The sequence below is a fragment of the Cryptotermes secundus genome, unplaced genomic scaffold (genome assembly GCF_002891405.2).
Source record: "Cryptotermes secundus unplaced genomic scaffold, Csec_1.0 scaffold691, whole genome shotgun sequence".
Taxonomy (NCBI): domain Eukaryota; kingdom Metazoa; phylum Arthropoda; class Insecta; order Blattodea; family Kalotermitidae; genus Cryptotermes; species Cryptotermes secundus.
Genome location: NW_019743159.1, coordinates 196,523 through 217,937, shown reverse-complemented (window position 1 = coordinate 217,937; position 21,415 = coordinate 196,523). Strand labels below are relative to the sequence as shown.

At 39.2% G+C, this 21,415-nt stretch overlaps 2 protein-coding genes across 2 annotated transcripts in view; both read right to left on the bottom strand.

Annotated features, from left to right (window-relative positions):
• The window catches only part of LOC111873946 (phospholipase A-2-activating protein), a 34,422-nt gene extending 33,610 nt beyond the window's left edge, over positions 1 to 812 (bottom strand). The window contains exons 1-2 of the mRNA XM_023869052.2: positions 318 to 812; positions 27 to 220 (exon numbers count right to left, since the gene is read on the bottom strand). Of these exons, the coding sequence (XP_023724820.1) occupies positions 27 to 220; positions 318 to 454 (331 nt within the window). The 5' untranslated portion in view covers positions 455 to 812. The remainder of the gene's footprint in view (positions 1 to 26; positions 221 to 317) is intronic.
• Positions 813 to 8,403: 7,591 nt separating this feature from the next.
• LOC111873941 overlaps positions 8,404 to 21,415 on the bottom strand; it is a 48,081-nt gene continuing 35,069 nt past the window's right edge. Inside the window, exons 4-5 of the mRNA XM_023869049.2 lie at positions 16,856 to 17,181; positions 8,404 to 10,016 (exon numbers count right to left, since the gene is read on the bottom strand). Of these exons, the coding sequence (XP_023724817.1) occupies positions 9,168 to 10,016; positions 16,856 to 17,181 (1,175 nt within the window). The 3' untranslated portion in view covers positions 8,404 to 9,167. The remainder of the gene's footprint in view (positions 10,017 to 16,855; positions 17,182 to 21,415) is intronic.

The following is a 21,415-nucleotide window of genomic DNA, read 5'->3' as shown; positions in this document are numbered from 1 at the left end:
TTTCATAAAAAGGGCATTGCACATACCAGCATTAGTATGCCCCTTCAACACATACAATGGTTTTGAAGAATCTGGAGCAAAGGCACAAATACAACGATCGTTGCTTCCCGTCAGTATAAGACCCAACGGCTGACCGTCATGAGGGGGTAGCACACACACACATACAACAAAATTTGAGTGTCCCATCAGAGTTTGTGCCTCACAGTATTCATTATTCATTCTGTGAACACAAACACCTATTATTATAACCCAATCAAATACGTTTGTGGTACATTCCGCCACCAGTTGAGTTAAACCAAGGTGATGACAATTATTACCCATTAGGCTTCCAAATCTTCGCACTTTTATCTCTAGATCCAGTAACAATATAACCCTCGCGGGTTACAGCTACCGACCTAACGTCCGAACTATGTCCAAACAGAATACAGCTTAATTTATGGGGGGCCGCAGCCATCGTCCTATTCTCAAACCGTTGTTTCCTTTACAATTGTACTCAGCCCTACAACTCGCCTCACACGCCAACTATACAATACGAATAGTCATCTGGCACATCGAACACCTCAAACACCATTCGTCCGTCACACAAGCAATGAATATTAAACGGAAAGTACTTCAACTTTCCTAAATATATGGAGTACGAATTATCGCTGTTAGGAATTAATTCTATAGATAGCAAAGACAATGCAATTTTTCGGTAATATATGGTAGTGTCATTAAATTCAAACTGCTATGAAACGAGAAATATCTTAATTTGAGTAAAAACTATACCACAATCCAACTCTATAAAATAGGTTTATCTTCCCCCTAATATACACCAGTCTCTGAACAAATGACTATCGCGAAAAAAGAGTATAGGCGATTAGGGCCTCGAAATTCATCACAAGAATAAGTACGTACTCTGTGATATGCAATTAATTGCTACTGCCATCTACATATATGTTTGAAATTCTATATCCTTCGCCTGTATATCGATTATTAGCGATTGAAGATATTGATTCGCGATCGTTCGCGATTGGTCTCTTCTGGGCCATGACCGGCCATGAGGGGGCAAGGCGTTGTGCAGGTCGTGTAGCCTGTCATGGCCTGACAGGACTCAACCAGCGTTTCTTTCAGAACTACCTCTGCACTAAAGCCAGAGGCAGTAGGTTCCCTTTATATGTTTATGTTGAACCAGACCTACCAGACTTCAGGATGTCACACTTCAGACAGCAATGATAGGCGACTGCCCTGAGCAACTCAAATCAAATGTTTCTGAAACAGATTCAGTTTCCAAAATGTTGTGTTCTCTAGATTTTTACAATACCAGACGCTGGACAAAGTTAAAAAAAACAGTAGTTCCAGGCATCATACATTATTGTCTGAACCCTTTGGAATTGAGGAAACACTATGTTTTGCCAGCTGTGGCATGTTTCAGAGAATGTCCACGTCATCATCTGATGTCCTGCCTCATCCTCTAACAGAAATGAGTACCAGTAATATTCTTGGGGGTCAGCCAGTGCGAAGGGTTAACAACCTTGCCACCATCTATGAGCCGATTGTCTATAAAATGTGGGAACCTCACCATCCCACAACCTCCATGGCCTGCTACAGGGATATCTTTACTTTTTTACTTTACAAATGGTCACTGCCAGGATTTTGTCAGGAAGGACAGAACATGTAGAAAATTTGCATTCAAACTCACAATTTTTACAAATTTAGAAATAATTGTTAATTTTTATTAATAATAGTTGGTGCATTTCTTTCTATTCTGATTTTCTTTTTAAAAAATCCATGGGGGCATAGGACAGATGCCTTGTTTGTTCCCACTGCAGGCACCTGTGTTTGTACATCTCAGAACAAATCTGCAGTGCACAGGACTACAAAACAGAGAAGTTAACTCATTATATCCTAACATTATAGAGACATTCTTTTAATTACACTTCATCTTTTCATTGATAAAACAGTTGCCAGACCATTTTGTTCCATTTTAAGAGGGTAGTAAATTGAAGGCTTTGGAAAATTTACCTCTTGTACTGAAACTTGAAAACGAAGTAAACTTATGCTTTCAAATCAGCCTACCAACTCATCTTGCCTACTTCCTGTGTCTAATGCTTATTTTGGACTGACATGAAAAACATGCTGCAAGGGGCATGATTCACATGGCTCTACATGGTCTGACAATAAATTTTGCGAACTCATCATGGTAAAAGTGCTCCATATGACATTGCTGAATATCACTGTGGTTACCCTTGAGAAGCTACATATCGATGCCAGCACCTAGTCCATCCTTCAAAACAATTTTGCTGGTTTAACAGCCTTCAGAGCTGCTGTTGTATTACTCCTGATATCATCAATGTCATCAAAATGCCTTCCTTTCAATATTTTCTTTATCTTCAGGAACAGAAAAAAATCTTTAGGGGTTAGATCCAGTGAAGAGTGAGGGTGTTCCACCATAGTTATTTGTTTACTAGCTAAAAACTCCCTCTCTCATTGCTCTAATTCAAGCTCTGTAATTCTCACAATGGCACATCAAAATACAGCAATACCTCGCATAGTACACATAATCGGTTCCACCAATATCCCGGACTGTTTGAAACTGGACTAATCGAGGAACCAAATACATACAAAAAATGATAATTGGTTCAAAAAAATTCTCCGTTTTTCAATAAATAAAACGCGATTAATAAATTCAAATGTCTATATTAGAAATAATTTAAAAAATTCATATTTTTCGCAATTCTTTTTTTATTCTCTAAAAATTGCAATATTAATGTCTGCACATTTTTTTTTGGGTCTTTTCTCTTCATACATTTCTTTGTAGCAATGAATTGCATTGTTTATTGTTTGGAAAATTGTAACGCTACATTCAATATTGGGATCAACTTCCATAATATGCTCTGACAAGGTTTCAACCATTCCAATAATTTTTTATAGTTCTTCAGCTATTAATTCTTGTGCAGGCACTTCAACACAGTCATCGTTGTCTAAGTTGTCCTCTAGTTCTTCATAAGCCCTTTATTCATCTATTAATAAGTGTTTCATTATCTAATTCATTAGTGTTTGATTTGATGCACTCAATAACGTTGACGGAATCTAACTCATTGAAACCAAGTTGCTGTCCGATTTCCACTATGTTATTAGTGACTTCAACAAAATGAATTTCAAAACCAATGAAATAATTTGCACAATATGGTATGATATGTTTCCATACTGCCCTCATATTGCTTGCTGTTAATTCATGCCATGCTTCATCTATATTTTCAATAACGTTTCTGATGTTGTAGCTCTTCCAAAATTCCGTTAAAGTAGTGCTCTAGCCACCTACTCCAGCGATAGCTGTCAGAGCTCAAGAATGAACGACCCAAGCATAGGTACATACATATACAACGGGGAACCCCAGAAAAAAATTAAATATGTATCATATCACATAACTTTAAAACCACATAAAAATAAACTGCACAAAAAGAGACTTGACTGTATAAAGAGAAAAAAACCGATTATTTATTAAAAATAATTTTGTGTACTATTTTTTTAGAATTTATTTTTATTTTGCTCAATTAAGATTTAGTTTGTTTTGAAATTTTCAAACTGGACTATAGTGAATCCAGACTGATCGAAGCCAGACTATGTGAGGTATTGCTGTATATTTAGACAATAATAGATGCCACTCAGAAAAAAACTGTCATAGATCAACAACAACACTGCTGTGAAACACTGATATGCCAACAAACCATACTGAGTTTTCTGCCCACTGCTGCCATGGCAAGTACATGGTGGCCAGTTTGTAAATTTTACTGTCAGACCTCACACGTATGTCATGATGTACTGATCATTTCTGTCATATCTTTGATAACATAAAATGTTATATTTCAGATATCATGGTTAGTATTAACATATTGAGTGCCCATCATGAGAATTTTCTATTTTGTGTTGTTTATGATGTTTAATGGTAATATAATTTTTTCTGAGGTTATATCAATATTTTTGGTATTATTCTGGATCCTGGAAACAGTTTGAATTTGCTGTAGAATAATTACTTCAAATACATGTGATGAAATGAGCTGACAAAATGTGTAACAAAGAACTTGACCATCTTTCCATACTGGCTTAGAATAAAACTATTTAAAAAAGGTTGAATATTTATTCCGCCGCTTCAAGTTGCATATGTACACAATCTCATCATTTAAATTTGACAACATAATTACAATTTATTCTAAGTATCTTAAACGAAATACTATTGAGAACCAGTACATCACCAGGGCAATGATAAAATGATTATAGAAACAACTACGTACTATGTAAGTAAACAAATACAAATAAAGACAGCAGGACTTCATTCATTACAGAGAGTGAAGGCAATCCATAACTTTGGTTTCTGTATTCCTGTTGACAATAGTTTTAATGCAACTGACAAGCACCACACTGGCACACATTCAGGCCAGGGATTAGATAGTAATTATCTGTTTCACAAGGTAATTCATTAAACCAATTAATCTGAATAATGCCTATTTTTGTATATTACAAATATCATACATGTATATTCACTTTCTCTTCAATATAATCCCATATATCAACATAACCACCACCACCATCACCGCCCAAACTATGGAAGTCTCTTATCTGAGAGAGTTTTTCCAACCAAATTCCCATTCTGTAGAACTGGTGCGAGACGTCAAAATATTGAAGTCATGTTTTACACTTACGTTTAACATAAAAATGGGTGCCTTTAAACAAAGAGCCACACACACATGTACAGAGAAGTGTATTAACCCTATCACTGTTATGATAAGGAAGGTTCCACTTCACAGAAGAGCACACACTGACAGCTATGAATACAGAGCTGTTGTGTCAGAAATAGAGAGTCAGTAATATCAATTTCTGTTTCCAGAAGTCACATAAATCTATGACTACTTTCATTATTCACAACATCCCTTGGAAAATTTAGTTACTCAACAGATATTCCATAACAAAATGAGACATGGAAGGCATTAATGTATAAGATAGAAATTGTGTTTCAAAGATAAGAAGTACAATATATTTGCACTGCAAGGAAGAAATACTGATTTCTTGCCCAAACTATGGTAATTTTGTGAATATATGCTAACAAATTGAGAAGAAATATTTTTCTTTACTAAGAGGGAAAGAGTACAAGCTTTGTTACATGGCATTCACTGGCATTAAAATTTCAGAACATCATATTTAACATTATCATCACTTGTGTAAAAGAAATGTGTTAAAATAATGAAACAGAATAAATAGCTAACAGGGGAAGTATAATTGACTCAGTGGGAACAAATAAAAGTGTGACCCTTAGTCTGATCAATGTTAATGCTGTTTTTCTCACAGTCCAACATGAATACCCAACAGAGTTGGTGCCTGGTTTTTGAACACCAGTGGTCACACTGAGTCAGTGAGATTCTGAGAAACTGCAATCATATTACCAAAATCCAAGACATTTTCCATTATTTCAGCTTACAATAATAAATTCTGGAATACCTTGAACACACTTGTAACATCACATGAGCTTTATGCAAGTACAGAATATTTCACAAGAGCTTACTAAGAAAGTACGGCAAAGAAAAGTCTCACATAGGAAGAAAGTAGAAGTAATAATAATACCAAAGGCTCTAAGTCTAATCCTTTAAAAATAGGTATCAGAAGTAAGATGTGTAATGAAGATGAAACATGTTGATATGCGGATGTGATTTTCATTCCAAGCTCATATTCAGCACCTTCAAAGCAAAGTAGTGATAGAAATTGAGCAGTCATCTTCACACCCTGATTATCTTACCTCATAGAGCCTCTACGTACCAATAGGACAGACAGCTGGGTCAGTCCCACAACCTCAAGATGACAACTGAAGTTAAGTTTTAGTTGCTGGCTAAGGTTTTTTAGTATGTTTTGAGTATTGTCATGTGCTAAATTGTGAAGTATACATGTGATGTGTTCCTGTAGGTCCTGTGCTTATCTTGGGATGGATCACAGAAAGTACTCCATCAGAAGCCCCCACTAACAGATGTCTAGTATTAAGACACCTGGAGAAAATTGTCTGAAGTGACTGTCTCCCTTCAGAGATTGCAAATATTTCATCAGAAACATTCTTATGAGTATGCTGGGAGCTATACTTCGCATGTCAACAGCTACTAGCCCCAGCACTTATTTATCAGCACTCTTATTATGCATTTTGCTGGTGCCTGTTTTCTGAACTCAAGTTCATACACTTTAAAACTTGGTCTCCCTTTGAACACTTTTAAATAAAAGCACAAAAATAAGTTCTATAATATCAAGATCCTTTAAACTTTTAAACTTCTGAGAAGACTGGACAAAACAATAAAAGGAAACAAACATTTTCTCTTGCACATAACAAAATACATGTTCACTCACAAAGGTTGTCACCTTTCACGCTGTCTTATTTTTATCCATACTGTACATAAACATGTTTTGTGACAACATGTCTGATTGAGTGATCAAGAATTATCATCTGGACCAGGGATAGCATTAGGGAGATACACTCCACATATTTTAATGCTCAGCATATCCAATAACACAAGTGAGTAACATATCTGATAATTTCTATAAAATATGTGATTAGCACAAATCGATTCACATATTGGTCCACAAATTAATCAGCATTTTTGATGTTGATGTTTAATCATTCAAACTCATTACACATCACAGAAACAAAAACATGAATATTATTATGTGACTTAGGTATTTATGCATTAACAGATGGCTCAAGCAACTTTAAAATGTATTGCCTTACAGCTAATGACATGAGCACATGTGTTATTGATCTGTATTTTACTTCCAGCACCAAATCCACATCTGTCAGTTTGATGTAGAAGTTATCTCACATTATGAAATCGTTCAGAAGTTATGAAACTGCGGGATCTGCTGATAATCGAAGAGGAGGAATCAGCTTTCTTTTTCAGTGAGAAGGAATTCTGCCAAGCAAATGAACATGCAAGAACAAGCATTCAATTATTAAGTTTTCTAACAGTGCACCACAAAAGGCTTGCAGAAAGAAAATGAATGTGCATGATAGCAATTGTTTTGGGAATAGCTGGCTTTTCTTTGTTTTACATACAGATGAAATTACAAGCACATTTCCACCAAGTGGTCAAAATGCATATTGACTATGCATTTGCTAACATGGCTGACTACATCCACTGCCCTGTTACTTCTTACAAATTCTCTTTAATAAATACAAAGGTCAGGTCTAAAAGTATGGCCTCTAGGCACTGCAGTTTATAACATAATTGCTCAGTATCATGATGTAACTGTCAGAACCATTTATTCTGTGCTTTTAAAATCTGTGGTTTGTATCTTTCTTAGATAACTCCAATCCTGATTAGAAATACCATAATCTGCAGCATGAAAATGGGACAAGATAGATTTGCACTAATCCCCCAAGATATTTTTCAATATCTCTTTGTTCTGCAATAAGCAGTGTAGTTCTGTCAACCATCCCATTCTGATAAACGATAAAGAAACAAAGTCTCAGTATGCTTACTGTCGATGTACACCTTATGACAGTGAGTGATTCTTATGTCACATGAAATGAATGCTAAGGAACCCAAATGAAATCAGAACAAAAACATTTTTTTTAAGTAGTTCCAGCAATCAGGACAATAAAAACTGTCACTGTGAATGAAAATGGGAAGAAAGTGTGTTCCAGGGCAAACCAGTGGGCCAAATGCAACACTATCATGATGTGAGACTATACTGTTCAGAATAGGATGTACGTATAATCACTCTCATTCTGCCTGGTTTTTCCCTTGTTTTCTTTTCTTCATCCACGCACATACCATCATATTACTTTGAAAAGGTCCATGGTCTCCTCATCACACATTCTTACAAACTCACTTTTCATTAGCATCCTGTCATTCTTCATCTGACACTATACAACCTAATCAGTTAGTACACTGTCTTTAAATAAATAAATAAACAAACAAATTAATAAATAATAAACAACTGGAATCACCTTAGTAAATATCACTCTCTTTCTCCCACATTATGTGAATGTTGTATGTCATTTACAGAAAATACTGAAGTTGCCAGAAAGCAACTCCTTGAAAGTCAGAAAAGTTAAACAGCTGAAATATATAGTTTTTACTTTGATAATTGAACAACAAAAATGTTGTTATGCCTACAACTGCATTCAATGATACATTAACGTGTAACTAGTTGAATATGGCCACACCATAGCTCAAGCGGTTAGTCGCTGGCTTCCCACCACGGCGACCCAGGTTCGAACCCGGGGCTGGGCAAGTGGGATTTGTGGTGGACAAAGTGGCGCTGGGGCAGGTTTTCTCAGAGTACATCGGTTTCCCCTGCCAATCTTCAATTCATCATCTATCATCTGGGGCTGGTACAATAGGCCAGAAGTGGCCACAGTACAAGGGACTTAGTCCCACCCCACTAGCAATAAAAAAATCCCATTCCACTAGTAATAAAAAAAAACTATTTGAATGCATGTGGGTTCTTCTTAGTTGTTACAACTGATCAGTACAATTAAGTGATTCATTCTCAAAATGACAATTACTTTACTCCTTTGATTAAATTAACAAAACATCCAGATTTACAGTGAATATCTATTAATTTCAGAGTTCAGAATTTTGTAATAATGACATCCTTGTAATATATTTTGTAACCAGTAATCATTTGGAAACTTTAGACTTATCTTAGTCAGCTACTCTGTCCATTGATCTACAAGTAAAGTGGTAGGAAGTATCCTGAATCAAGAATACCAGAAGTGGGTGCAAGGGAGAAAGTTGTCCTTCTTCCTCTGATTTGCCAGCCTCTGCATTCTTCAGTTTGCCATGTCAAATTCAGAACACTTCCAAAGTCTTTATCCTGAACCAGTTCTTTGGCTTCCGACTTGAATCCTGATAAAATACAGTACACTCCTGATTATTCAGAGTTGATAACAAAATTAATTTCCCCAGATAATCAGCAAAAAGAACATGTAACTAACTTCTGAATTGGGGTTTGTAAAACAACACATACATTTGTAAGCATATTTTACTTGAACATTATTGGTAAAAGAGAATCGAAACAAATATCTTTTGACATTGGACACACCAGTCAGTTTTCTAAACAGAGCCCCTGGATAATATACCCCCAGTTAATTAGGAGCCTACTGTATATTCTATTAAACAATTAATGTACCACTTGTTATAATAAGTTCAGTATCCACGGTGATATAAGTGGCGCCTATCATGATATGGTGTATTGTCATTTCTCCATTTACGTTGCCAGAGGCACACCATGGCCAAAAGCACCTGAGTGCAGAGGAAAATAGTAGCAGCAGCCGCAAGCCCAAGTATGTTCATACAGAATGGATGCTCCCCACTTCTTTCAGTTAATCTTGCTCTGTTCCTTTCATCTTCCATCTCTTTCTTAAACTTAAACTTATCAGCAATCCGTATACTCTGAACCAACAGCATATCTTCGTCACTCGTCGCATTAATATTTCGTCTTCGTCTCCTCTTTCCATATGAATCAACCTTGCGTTCTATCCCATAATAATCTTCCACATTACATAAAACTGGTTCACATGATGGAAGACATGGAGTCACCAAAGCTTTAAACTGCACGACATCTGAAGTAGGGAATTTGAATGCATCAAATGGAGCCTGAAGGGATCGAGCTGCTTGGTCTACAGTTGTAATGGGTCCCATGATAGTTGGATCTGTAGGACAACCTAAGCTATCTATGAGGAGAATCTCACTAGAGTCAACACCATCTAAAGCTACAAGTTCTCGGACAAATATCTGGTATGGTGTGTCTTCATCAAGGATGTTAAATCGTAGACTTAGGGCATCACCAACTTGAGCAGTATGAATGTCCTGACCCTGACGATCAGTAATTCGCATGGTGACTGTGGGCGACAAAACATAAGCATTCTCCTCATTTTCATCCGGTTCACCGCTCACTTGGAGTTCCATACCATGTCCTACACTGCGATTCTGAAGATTATAAGAACACCTAATAGAGAGCCCAACATCCTGGCTTGTTACAATCTGGTCATGGTGCTGAAACATATTAACATGACATTTATTTATGTATTTGTTTATTTACTTTATTCTTATTTATGTAATTGTTAAATTCAAGTTTACAGAGGTCTATACTCATGTAACACTAAGTTACTAAATTGCACAGTCCTCAAATAAGTTTACAATTACATGTGATGTTTACAACAATCTGATATCTTATACTAGTTTACCACTATCTAGTTCCTACTTTGATGATTACTGTCTTTTATGATATGACACTGTATCATCTGATATACATTTACAAACCTTTAAAGGAATCTACTGCCTACATTGTCAAAGTAGAAGTCTCTAAGAATTTATGTGAGATTTGAGGTTATTACAGTAGTGACTTTGTAGATAATACTTAGAAGAGTCTCCTACCATGAAGACTAAAGCAGTAAGTTCCTCTAAAACATTAGTATACACCAAACTACATGGCGCCATAATCCAGAAAACAGTAGCCTTAATAGTGACAGCCATGGGAACTCCAAATTGCACAAAATTTCTGTTTACTTATTCTTGTCTTTTAAGTCTGGTCTTCTGTAATCTACTTTCCCACTTGAATTTAACATTAAATAAGTATATACCCATATTCTCAAGAACACAGTTGTTAGCATTTCTTGTGTGCTAAGTCCTCCTTCATTAGTAACCAATTCTTACTTAGAAGTTCCTCGCTCCATTTCCTTGTTTTATTACACCTTAATAAAATATGCACCGCATCCTCCCCCTTGATAAAAGAGGCAGCTTTCTCAACTTGAAGTGCATGAAGAGGGAATCAACAATTTGAAGAACAACATTCACGACTGACACAATAGGATTGCAGATTCACACATCACAGCTAGACACAATTGTTACTATTCTCTTCACTATATTTTTCCTGTTAATAAAAATGATATTAAATACATTCTTTTCACTTCTAAATTATTTCATGTGGGCTGAATCTGTAACTTCCTTCTATAGAAACTGTCTGTTGTTATGAAACACAAATCTCAGGACTGTCCCTATACAAGTTCCATTAAGTCCTTATGCAATACAGAATTTTGGAAGATACGCATTGAAAAGAAATGTCACAGACTGTTTCTGGACATCGAATGATTTTTTAATGAACCAGAGAAACAGAGGTCCTTAGAGACCATCATCAGAGGGACACCAATGAAGTTTGGAAACCAGTATTATAATAAGTGTTCTGAATGTTGAAATATTGTGACGCATCACGCTAGCTGGACCCCCCCCCCGGAGCTGACGCGCCGAGCGGAGCCGAAGTTAGCCGAGTCCCAGCGTCCTGGTAGCTATGCAACGCGAGTCAACAGCGGTGACGTAAGACGGCGTGAGGTAACAGCGTTGCTAGGCTATACGCAGACACTGTTACATGGCACGCAACGACGCTGTTGACGCAGGCAACAGGCAACAGCGAACGGAATAAAAGCCGGCTGAGCAGTAAGCGTGAGTGAGTTGTAATGTGGCCGTCGGCGAGTTCAGTTGTAGTCAAGTTAACTTGTAGCCGTCCCCGGAGGGAGTTAGTTTGTGATCAACAGTTCCCCAGTCAGCCGCCTACAGTTGGAGTATAGCAGCATTCGCGGAAAGAAGAACCGGACGTGTGTGTAGTTGTGTAATTGGGAGTGTGTGATACAGGGACACTTACATAGCTCCCATACTGTAAACGTGTAGACTACTGAAGAAAGAGTGAATTGATCTGCGAATAGGGTTATGAATCATGAAACCCCGCAACAGTGTAAACAGATTATTGCGATTAGGGTTATAAAGTGTGAAACCCCGCAACTGTGTGATAATTAATTGTAGCCGTTACTTGTAGGTTGTTGAATAAACCAATTAGCAATCCGTACGGCGTCTTCAGTAACGAAACACGTTACAATATATATACATACAATGTTGACAATACACAAATGGATAAAAAAATTCAAAGTTTTCACAACTACAGTGGCTGTCTTGATATGTTAATTTTTTTTAATCTTCTGTTATTTAAATTAGAATTTATAAACCAAATAGGTTCCTGTCCTCTCTCTTATCACCTCTCCTGACGGGGGCCGAACTTGTGCCGCCTGTCTTTCTTGAGAAGAAGGTTCTGCAAATATATTATGGGTATTGTATTATTTCAGCAACCTTATTATGTTATTTTTTTAAGGAGTTTTGTTGTTTCGTCCTACTTTAGATGTCGTCCTGTGGTTGTTCGCGGCGCACTGTGTTGTTTTTATGACCGCGGTACCCAACAAGCACAAACTTTCCTATAGCCCAAACTTTCAATCATCTCTTGTACTGCACTGTGCCTTATTCCAAGTTTTTGGGCTATTGTGTCCACAGTCACACACCTGTCATCTTGAATGATCTCACCCACTCTTTCCTTGTTGCGTTCAGTTGAGGCTGTTCGAGGACGACCGCTCCGAGGATCATCTTCGATGCTGGTGTTCCCATCTTTAAAATGTTTCACCCATCTTCGAACACTGCTCACACCCATGCACACACTTCCATAAGCATGCTGAAGTCTCTGGTGAATTTCTACAGCAGGGATTTCCTCTTTCACAAGAAATTCGATTACAGCATGCTGGTGAAACGACATATGGTTGTCCCCCATTTTATTAGGAGTGATACTGGTCACGTGATGCAAACTATTGACGTCACAAGACACTCAAAGTTAACATAACACCTGGTTCCACCTACCACCATACGCTCTTTCGCCTGCTGTTCCCCGGTTGCATGCAAAAAAGAAGTTGCTCATGACTTTTGGTACGACCTGCATACTGTCCTAGGGTGTGTTGCACCGCGTATTTATACTTCTTGTGTCTGTGACAGTGTGGGCGTGTACTGATGTATATGAGGTTGAACATTTTATGTTGGTTATTACTTTCCTTTGTGTGTTTTTGTTCTTCTATCAATATTGATAAGAGAGAGGACACGAACCTATTTGGTTTATAAATTCTAACTTAAATAACAAAAGTTTTAAAAAATTTTAACATATCAAGACAGCCGCTGTAGTTGTGAAAACTTTGGATTTTGTATCCATTTGTGTATTGTCAACATTGTATGTATATGTATTTTAACATTCAGAACACCCATTGTAATAGTGGTTTCCAAACTGTATTGATGTCCCTCTGATGATGGTCTCTAAGGACCGAAACATGTAAGGGCATGAAGAATTGAAATAAGAAAAACATCACCAGTCACATTGGATGGAATTGTTTCATCTTTTATAATATTGTTAGTGTGACGGACCAGAATGAAACAAATCAGATAAGTGATGATATTCTTTCAGATATGATGGAACATTTATGAGACCTACAAGTAACAAAGAAGGAGCATGTTCCTCCTGCAGTCGAAGGTTTCCTGTGGGTATAAAAGTGATACAAATGGAGCTCCCTCCATTATAATTGACTTGAGAGACTTCCACTTGATGATTAGGAGAGAGAAATATATCAAAACATGTGACAGTTGTGTAGTATGTCTAAAATAAATACAGACATCTGTTTCATTTAAGTTCCTCACAGTGATGAGTATGAAAAGTACAGTTTTCTGGGTTGTAATGCGATGTAGTTTGGAGAGAAACTGATTCATTGGATGAAAACATCGTCTCCACCTTCAGGATTGAAGAGTAAGCCACACAAGAAAACAGCAGAAGCAGGCGGCAAGCTTAGCTTACTCTTCAACCCAAAAGATGGATATAGTACTTTCCTCCTCCAAAACTTTGAGCTCTGCTTGCTTCCCACTTCTACTGGTTTCTTGATTAGCTTCCTTTTTTACCATGAAGATGGATGCAATATATTCCACCAATATGTCAGGTTTTCTTAAAACTGTATGCCATTACAACCCCTTCAAAACACGCACTGTGTTGAGGCATTTATATTATATAAAGTATTTACTAACCAGATGGACGAAATAATGTTAGATGACCAAGAAGATGAGGGGAGGATTTTCTCTGAGAAGTGTAACGTCAGAAACTACTGACATGTCCCTTAACTAGGAAGCCCCTTTCATTCCATTTCCCCCTCTCCTCCTGCTGGACGCTTGGGCCCTTCACCCTTTCACCAGGGACTAGCAGGTTCGTCTGAAAACCGAAGGGGATTCTGCTGCACACCGTGGAAGAGTGTGGTGCTCGTCTCGTTCCAAATTATCTCTTGAACATTTTTAGGTTTGCTAAATTAACGGCGGAGTTGGTGCACTGTTTTCCGTTGTTTCGTCCTCATCTGGGACAGCCTGTATTGTTCCTTCATTCGACCAATTATATTATTATATTTATTTGGTGTGTGTATTGTTTAATTTTTTTTTTACCCCGAACCACTTTTCGGTCCTGGGCCTTGGTACGTTTCAGAAGAAACAGGCTACCTACCTTCCCTACCTTGACATACCTGTAGATGATGATTTAAAAATTTCTAAGTAAAATTAATAACTTCCATTATAATCTGTATATTAAAGTATGTAGACCCATTACTAAGTATTAATTCTGTAATTAACGGTCACTGCTAGGTAATGGCTGTAAACAGTAACATAGGGATGGTGTTCTCTATGCGGTCCGAGCGATAACCACGTGATGAAACAATACAACTCTTGGTATGGGTCTTTTCTATGAGGTCCGTGCTGGCGCTATATAACGAGGAACAGCTGCGATTATGAGAGAGTCTTGAGACGGCAGTGAGAAAAGTACGAGTTTGGTGTTAAATAGCCGCCAGCCAGGGAGTGAGTTGAGAGACAGTCGTCGGCTAGTAAGGACGTGAACACGGATGCCGAGGAAGCTACGGCATTGAAGCCGTTACCAGGCGACAACCGGTGAAGATACAGCAGACTGAGAAAACTCAGTGCATGCTGTAATAAACTGTGGAGTGCATGAATTAGAGTTAGCGTTCAAGTTACTAGTAGTTTGATCTGCAAGTGTTCAATAAATTCAATTACCAATCCAAGCTAGTCTATAGTCATTCCCTCAGGTGACGATACGAGTATGAAAACATTGTAAGTAGGTACAACAATTTGTAATATAAACTACGGTAACTTGCGGTATTTACGACTGAATTCCGCTACTCAATTTAAAAAGCCCTAAACCAATAAAACGAGTCGGTATTATTATGAAAACCTATGATATTGATACGAAATTCCATATCGACCAGCCTTTCTACGTATACCGTTCAATGCTTCTTTGGGGTAGAATGAACCTTCGTTACATTGTTAATTTTTTCTTTCTCTATGGTTCTACAGCCCTTCGGATCTTGGACGTTTTTCCAGGTTTTAATCTTGTACACAGTCGGTAGGACTCCTCTGACGGGGGATCAGCCCGTTGCAAGGCCGCTACCTACACATAGAACAACATGAACACAGAATAAACGCACATTACATGCATTCATGCCTCGAGTGGGATTCAAACCTACGACCCCAGTGTTCGAATGGGGGAAGACAGTTCATACCTCAGACAGCGCGCCCACTGTGATCGGCACACCACTAATTAGTGTAACATGTTAACACTTCGGGCACAAAATTCGGAAAGTGATGTGTTCAGGGTTTAAGACAGGTCAGATGGAGGGGGAACCAGCGGGGCCCCAACCCCATTCCCAAAGCCATACAGACGTATAAATATATTTAATTTGTTTCAGGAGCCGGGATAGCTCAGTCGACATAGCGACGGCCTGTGGCTGGAAGAACGGGGTTTGATTCACGGCAGGGGCTATAGATTTTTCTCTACTTCACAACGTAAAAACTGATTCTGGGGCCCACACAGCCTCCTATCAAATAGATAGCGGATATCTTTCCTCGGGGGTAAAGCGGCCGGCGTTTGAAGCTGACCACTCACCTCCATCTAGTGTCAATGTCAAGAATGGTGGAGCTATATCTCGACTCTCCCATGTGTCTTCACTGAGTGATGCTTAGTTAGTCAAGCAAAGGGACAATTTTACCTTCGCCTTATTTAATTTGTTTCATATCAGTCACTAGTCGCACTTTGCTCTCTAACAATATTAAAAGAATCATTTGAAGGTGACAGATTAAAGAGTGGGTGAGAACCCGAGGTTCTGCTCTAAGAAATGAGTTCTAAAAGGTTCTGACAATCAGAACTAATGGGTTTTTGCACTCTTTGCATCGTTCGGTATTCTGAGTAAAAATGAAGAACACGACGCTTCGGAAACTGGATCTGTTTCCGTCATCAGGTGAGGCAGTGGGACACACCTACTCTGTTGGGTCCTTTAGAAAGAGCTAACTTCAATCAGCTCTTTCTAAGGGACTCAACATACACGTAGTACGTGCAACTGAGGAAGGAAACAGAGCCAATTTCCAATATGTTTTATTCTTTAGAATACTGGAATGTAAACAGTCCAAAAGCCCATTAATTCTGATTCTAATGTAATAATTTCAAATAATTAATGATACATAATATGATATATTAGCAAACCGATATTAACGGCGGTGGGGATCCGTTGCGCTGACTACGTGACACCTCTATCCGAAAAAGTAAGCACTAACTTCGCCGATAAGCGGCGGTTGCTCGGTCGGTATAGTTCGCTTGTGGACTACATGCCACGGATTTTGTTTTTATATAAAACACATAAATGCATTCCCAACTAATCATTTCATGAAGCACAATGAAACTGACTGACGACATTGGAAAAGTTTTTTCTTTGAAATTATCTGAACACTGTAAATGAATATCGAAGAGAGGCAACAATTCAATTAAAGTGAATTTACAAACTTTTGCTTATTGCAATGTTTTTAATTAAGTTAGAATATACGTGAGGACTCCCAGAACAAGGCACCTGCTGGCTCCCTCTCTACATGGGCTTGAGTGCGATTCTTGTCATCTGGCTAAAGCTAAAGTCGATTCAAGAAAATAAGAAACAGGGGCAGTTTACCTGGATGATAATGTCGGTGCTGAATCTACCAAGAGCATCCTGCCTGACGTCGCAATTGAGGTCATGGTACCCCAGCCTCAGATCGAACTCCAGGTCATTGACAACGTCGGTCACGCAGGAGTTCGGACGGTTCTTGGCATAAACCTTACCGTTGAAGATCTTGTTAGTTCTGATTCTGGCCACCATGTCGGACGCTCGACAGTCAACTGTCACATTGTAGCATGCCGTCAGTTGATACGTCGTCGCTGATTCTAGGTCGAGGTAAGGTTCCTCGATGTGCTGCAGGCTGGGTGTGGCGTGGTGCGATAAGCGGCACACGCCAGAACCTGCCAAATATTTCAATCACGCTTCAATGCCTGGCAACCCTCCCATGTGAACATAGCAACGCTGTTCCTTTGTTTATTTAAGAATAACCATTTCATGCCCGGTCACGGTAGCCGAGCGGTCTTTGCTAGCTCGGAAGCCGGGATCGTGGGTTCGAACCTCACTCAGGGCATGGATGTTCAGTGTTTGTGTGTGTGCGTTTTTCTGTGTTTATGTACAGGCAGACACCTTGCGACGAGCTGATCACCCGCCCAAGGAGTCTTACCGAATGTCTAAGATTTAGTAAACCGAAGTGAAACGGAGAGTTTCATGGAGGTAAGCCAAGGTCCAAATTGGGGTTGTAGCGCCAAAGAAAGAAAAAAAAAAGCATTTCATGCCAGATATGAAGTCGCATTTGGAACTTAAATGAATTCAGAGTGAAATTCGGCAACTGTGAATCTGTGTTACTCTGGCCATGAAATTCGTAATTTCCGGGTTGTTACTATCAGGGATACTAAATTACAATGACGTACACATTTACATTACGAGTTATAAAACGCATTTCCAAAAGTGAAATTTCTTAGTCTTATAAAGATAAGCCTCTGCTAAACAGAGAATGTTGTCATCACAAATTGTGTTAAGGGCGAAATAAAATAAGTTTGTAGGGCCGCACCATAGCTCAAGCATTTAGTCGCTGGCTTCCCACCGCGGCAGCCCGGGTTCGATCCCGGGTTTGGTCAAATGGGTTTTGTGGTGGACAAAGTGGCGCTGGGGCAGGTTTTCTCCGAGTACTTCGGTTTCCCGTGCCACTCTTCATTCCACTAATTGCTCCACAATCACCCTCACCAATCATCTGGGGCTGGTACAACAGGCCAGAAGTGGCCGCAGTACAAGGGACTTAGTCCCACCCCACTAGCAATAAAAAAAAGTTTGTCGTTCATTGATGTTCTTGGATCTACGAGTAAGACGGAAGAAATAACAGGAAGCCGGAGAAAACTGCATAACCAAGGACTTCATCGTTTGTGCTGTTCACAAAATATTGTTAGGGTGTAGGATTTGAAGTTCTCTTGGGGGGAGGGGGCGTATAAAGAGTACTATCTACTGAGGTATAACGCCGTGTATTTCGTTTAAAGTCAACTACAATTTCGGAGGAATATGTCGTTTCCATCCTCAGGTTTTCAGACTAAGAGGTGCAAGAAAGCAGCTTCGAAGCTGGCAGCGAGCAAAGCCAGCTGCCTGCTTCATTCTGGTTTCTCGCGTTGCTTACTCTTAAATCCTGTAGACGGCGGCGATATATTCCTCCGAAACGTCAGATGACTTTAAACGGACCACATGGCGTTATATCCTAGAAAATATAAATGCACTCCGTGGCCTGTAGTCCGCAAGGGAACTATACCGATCGAGCGACCGCCGCTTGTCGGTGAAGTTAGTGCCAACTTTTGCGGAGAGAGGGTGTCGCGTAGTCAGCGCAACGGATCGCCACGGCCGTTAATCTTGGTTTTCTAGACCGGAGCCGCTGATCCCGTTCCAGACCAACTACTTCTCAGAAAATCTGGTAGCGCCAGGAATTGAATCCGGGGCCTCTGGATCTATAGCCAGGAACTCTGACCACTAGACCACAGAGGCGAGAATGTTATTAGGATGACCAAATCAAGAGGCATGAAACGCACGGGAGAGATGAGAAATGAGTACACAATTTTCGTCTTAGTAATTAATGGTTTACTTAACGACACTGTCAGTATTAGGCTATACAGCGTATAATGATATGATAACTGGTGATAAATTAATTGGTAAGGATTTGGAAGGAAGCGATCGTGGCCTGACTGAGGAAAACCACGAAAAGCCTCTGCTAGGACAGCCGGTTTCACGGCCAAGAGTCTGATTATGAATTACAAGTCGTTAGGATTTGAGCCAAATTGTACGATGTAATTTTAATCAGAAAACGTGAAGGTAAGTGACCTCTCGGTAGAAATGAGCAGAGTCGGGAGGATAATATTAAAATAGGTCTTAAATAAATTTAGTGGGAGGCTGTGGACTGGTTCATTTGGCTCAGGGTGGTAGTCAATGACGGTAGCTTGTGAACACCGTAATGGTCTTTCGGATTCCGTAAAAGGTGGTGCTTTTATCTGAGCAAATATTATCTTTTTGAGAAGAATTCTACTCCATGGAATTCGCTGGTTAAGTATAATTTAATAAAATAATAAATGTGCCTACTTAATCCAGTTGTACCGTTGTGTTTCTGTGATTGTGGTTGTGTCCACCATGAAATGACCTTGAATCCTCTTTTAAATAATATTCCGGTCACATAGTTCCAAATTTCATGGCGTTCAATTACAAAAAGGACACAAATAACAAAGACTATTTTAAACTTTATTCAAAGTGTTTTAATATGGAAATGTCTCTTCGGCCAAAGAAATTTGATTAAACAAAATGTGCGTCTTTTTTGTGATGGACATTAGTTAGTTATTTATTGGAGAGGGTGGGTTTCCCCATGCACTTAGACCTGTATTGGTCCATTGTGCTTCCCTCTATGATTTCTACCAGTCTCTATATCCTACCGGTACTGGTGCTTACCATCAGTCCCGCCCAGCCAGCGAGACCGGCTCTACTAGCTGAGAGGTATCTATAATGCTTCCCCCATCGACCGGATGTAATAGAGACTGCTGTTGGGCGGGAAACGTCCGTAATTTGGCTCAGTGACCTCCTTTGGAGATATGAGGTTCTTTTACGTGCCGTAAAGCTACGACACGGGACCCACGGCTTAAAGTCCCTCCCCGAGGAATTGTTCCCTGAATTTTTCCGTCCTTAAAAATTCGACGACCTCCGCCGGGTATTTGAACCCGCGTACTACGAGTCATGAGGTGGGAACGTTACCTCTAGACTACGGAGGCCGCTTTGTGATGGACATTGCTCTTGACCAATACATCCTATAGCATATGTAAAAATATGTTTAAATTCCATCAAATGAAACGATGTTTTTTATTAATTAAATAAAGCCTCTTTTTCTCCTTTGGCGCTACAGCCCCAAGTTGGCCCTTGGCCTACCTCCATGAAACTCTCCGTTTCGCTTCTGTTTACTAGATCTTACACATTCAGTAGGACTCCTTGGGTGAGCGATCAGCTCGTCGCAAGGCCTCTACCTGCACATAAACACAGAAAACGCACACACACAAACACTAAACATTCATGCACTGATTGGGATTCGAACCCATGATCCTGGCTTCCGAGCGAGCGAAGATAGTGCATGCCTTAGACCGCTCGACTACCGCGACCAGCAAATAAAGCCTCTGAGTAGACGCATTTCAGCGGATGATGGCTATCGTCTGAAAGCCAGCAACACTTCAAAGGAAAGGCTGTGAAGGAACACAACCGTCACAGCAAGATTCTACACAATTGAAAATTCTATTACTTTAAAAAACATATTTTAGTGTTTTAACCTTTACAACAGATGCTTTAGGTACTCTGTCCTGTAGACCAAGCAATTTTAGGCAAAGGGTTAGGAAAGTGATAAATGAGGCGAAGTGAAGTTGGGGTGGAAATAATTGAAAAGAAAAAAAAATTGCAGTGAAGTGAAGTGAAGTGAAGTGAAGTGAAGTGAAGTGAAGTGAATGACATTACGCATCCATGACTGTTGGTTTCCTTTTGTTTGTGTTTTGGGTGTTGTATTTTTTTTCTCTCTCTCTGTATTTGTTGTTGTATTTGTTGCAGTAGTTTGTATTTCTCTGTAATTGTTGTAGTTGTTAATCGTATTTGGTTTGTATTCATTGTGGTAGGATGTCCTAATTGTTGTGTTTTGTGTATTGTGTTTTGTTTGAACGTGTTGTCACTTAGTGTAATGTGTGTTACTTGTCTGTTGTGTCCTATTGTGTACTGCTGCCACCGGGCTAAAACCCAATTGCAGTATAATAAATAATATTGTAACGTGTTTCGTTACTGAAGACGCCGTAGAGATGGTTAATTGGGTTATTTAACAATCTACAAACAACGGCTACAATTAATTATCACAATATTACGGGTTTCCACACTTTACAAACCCTACAACAAAATCTCTTAACACAATCTTCACTTGTCTTCACGTACTAATAACGCGGGAGCTATACAAGTCTCCCTGAATTACACACTTTCACTCGTAACACGCCGCTGGCTAGATCCCAACTCTGCTCGCAAGATGCTGCCTTGAGAACTGTTCATAACACACTCGGCGACTGTCACAGTACAATTGACTGTGAATAGCCTTCGCTGCTCCTTATGTAGCCT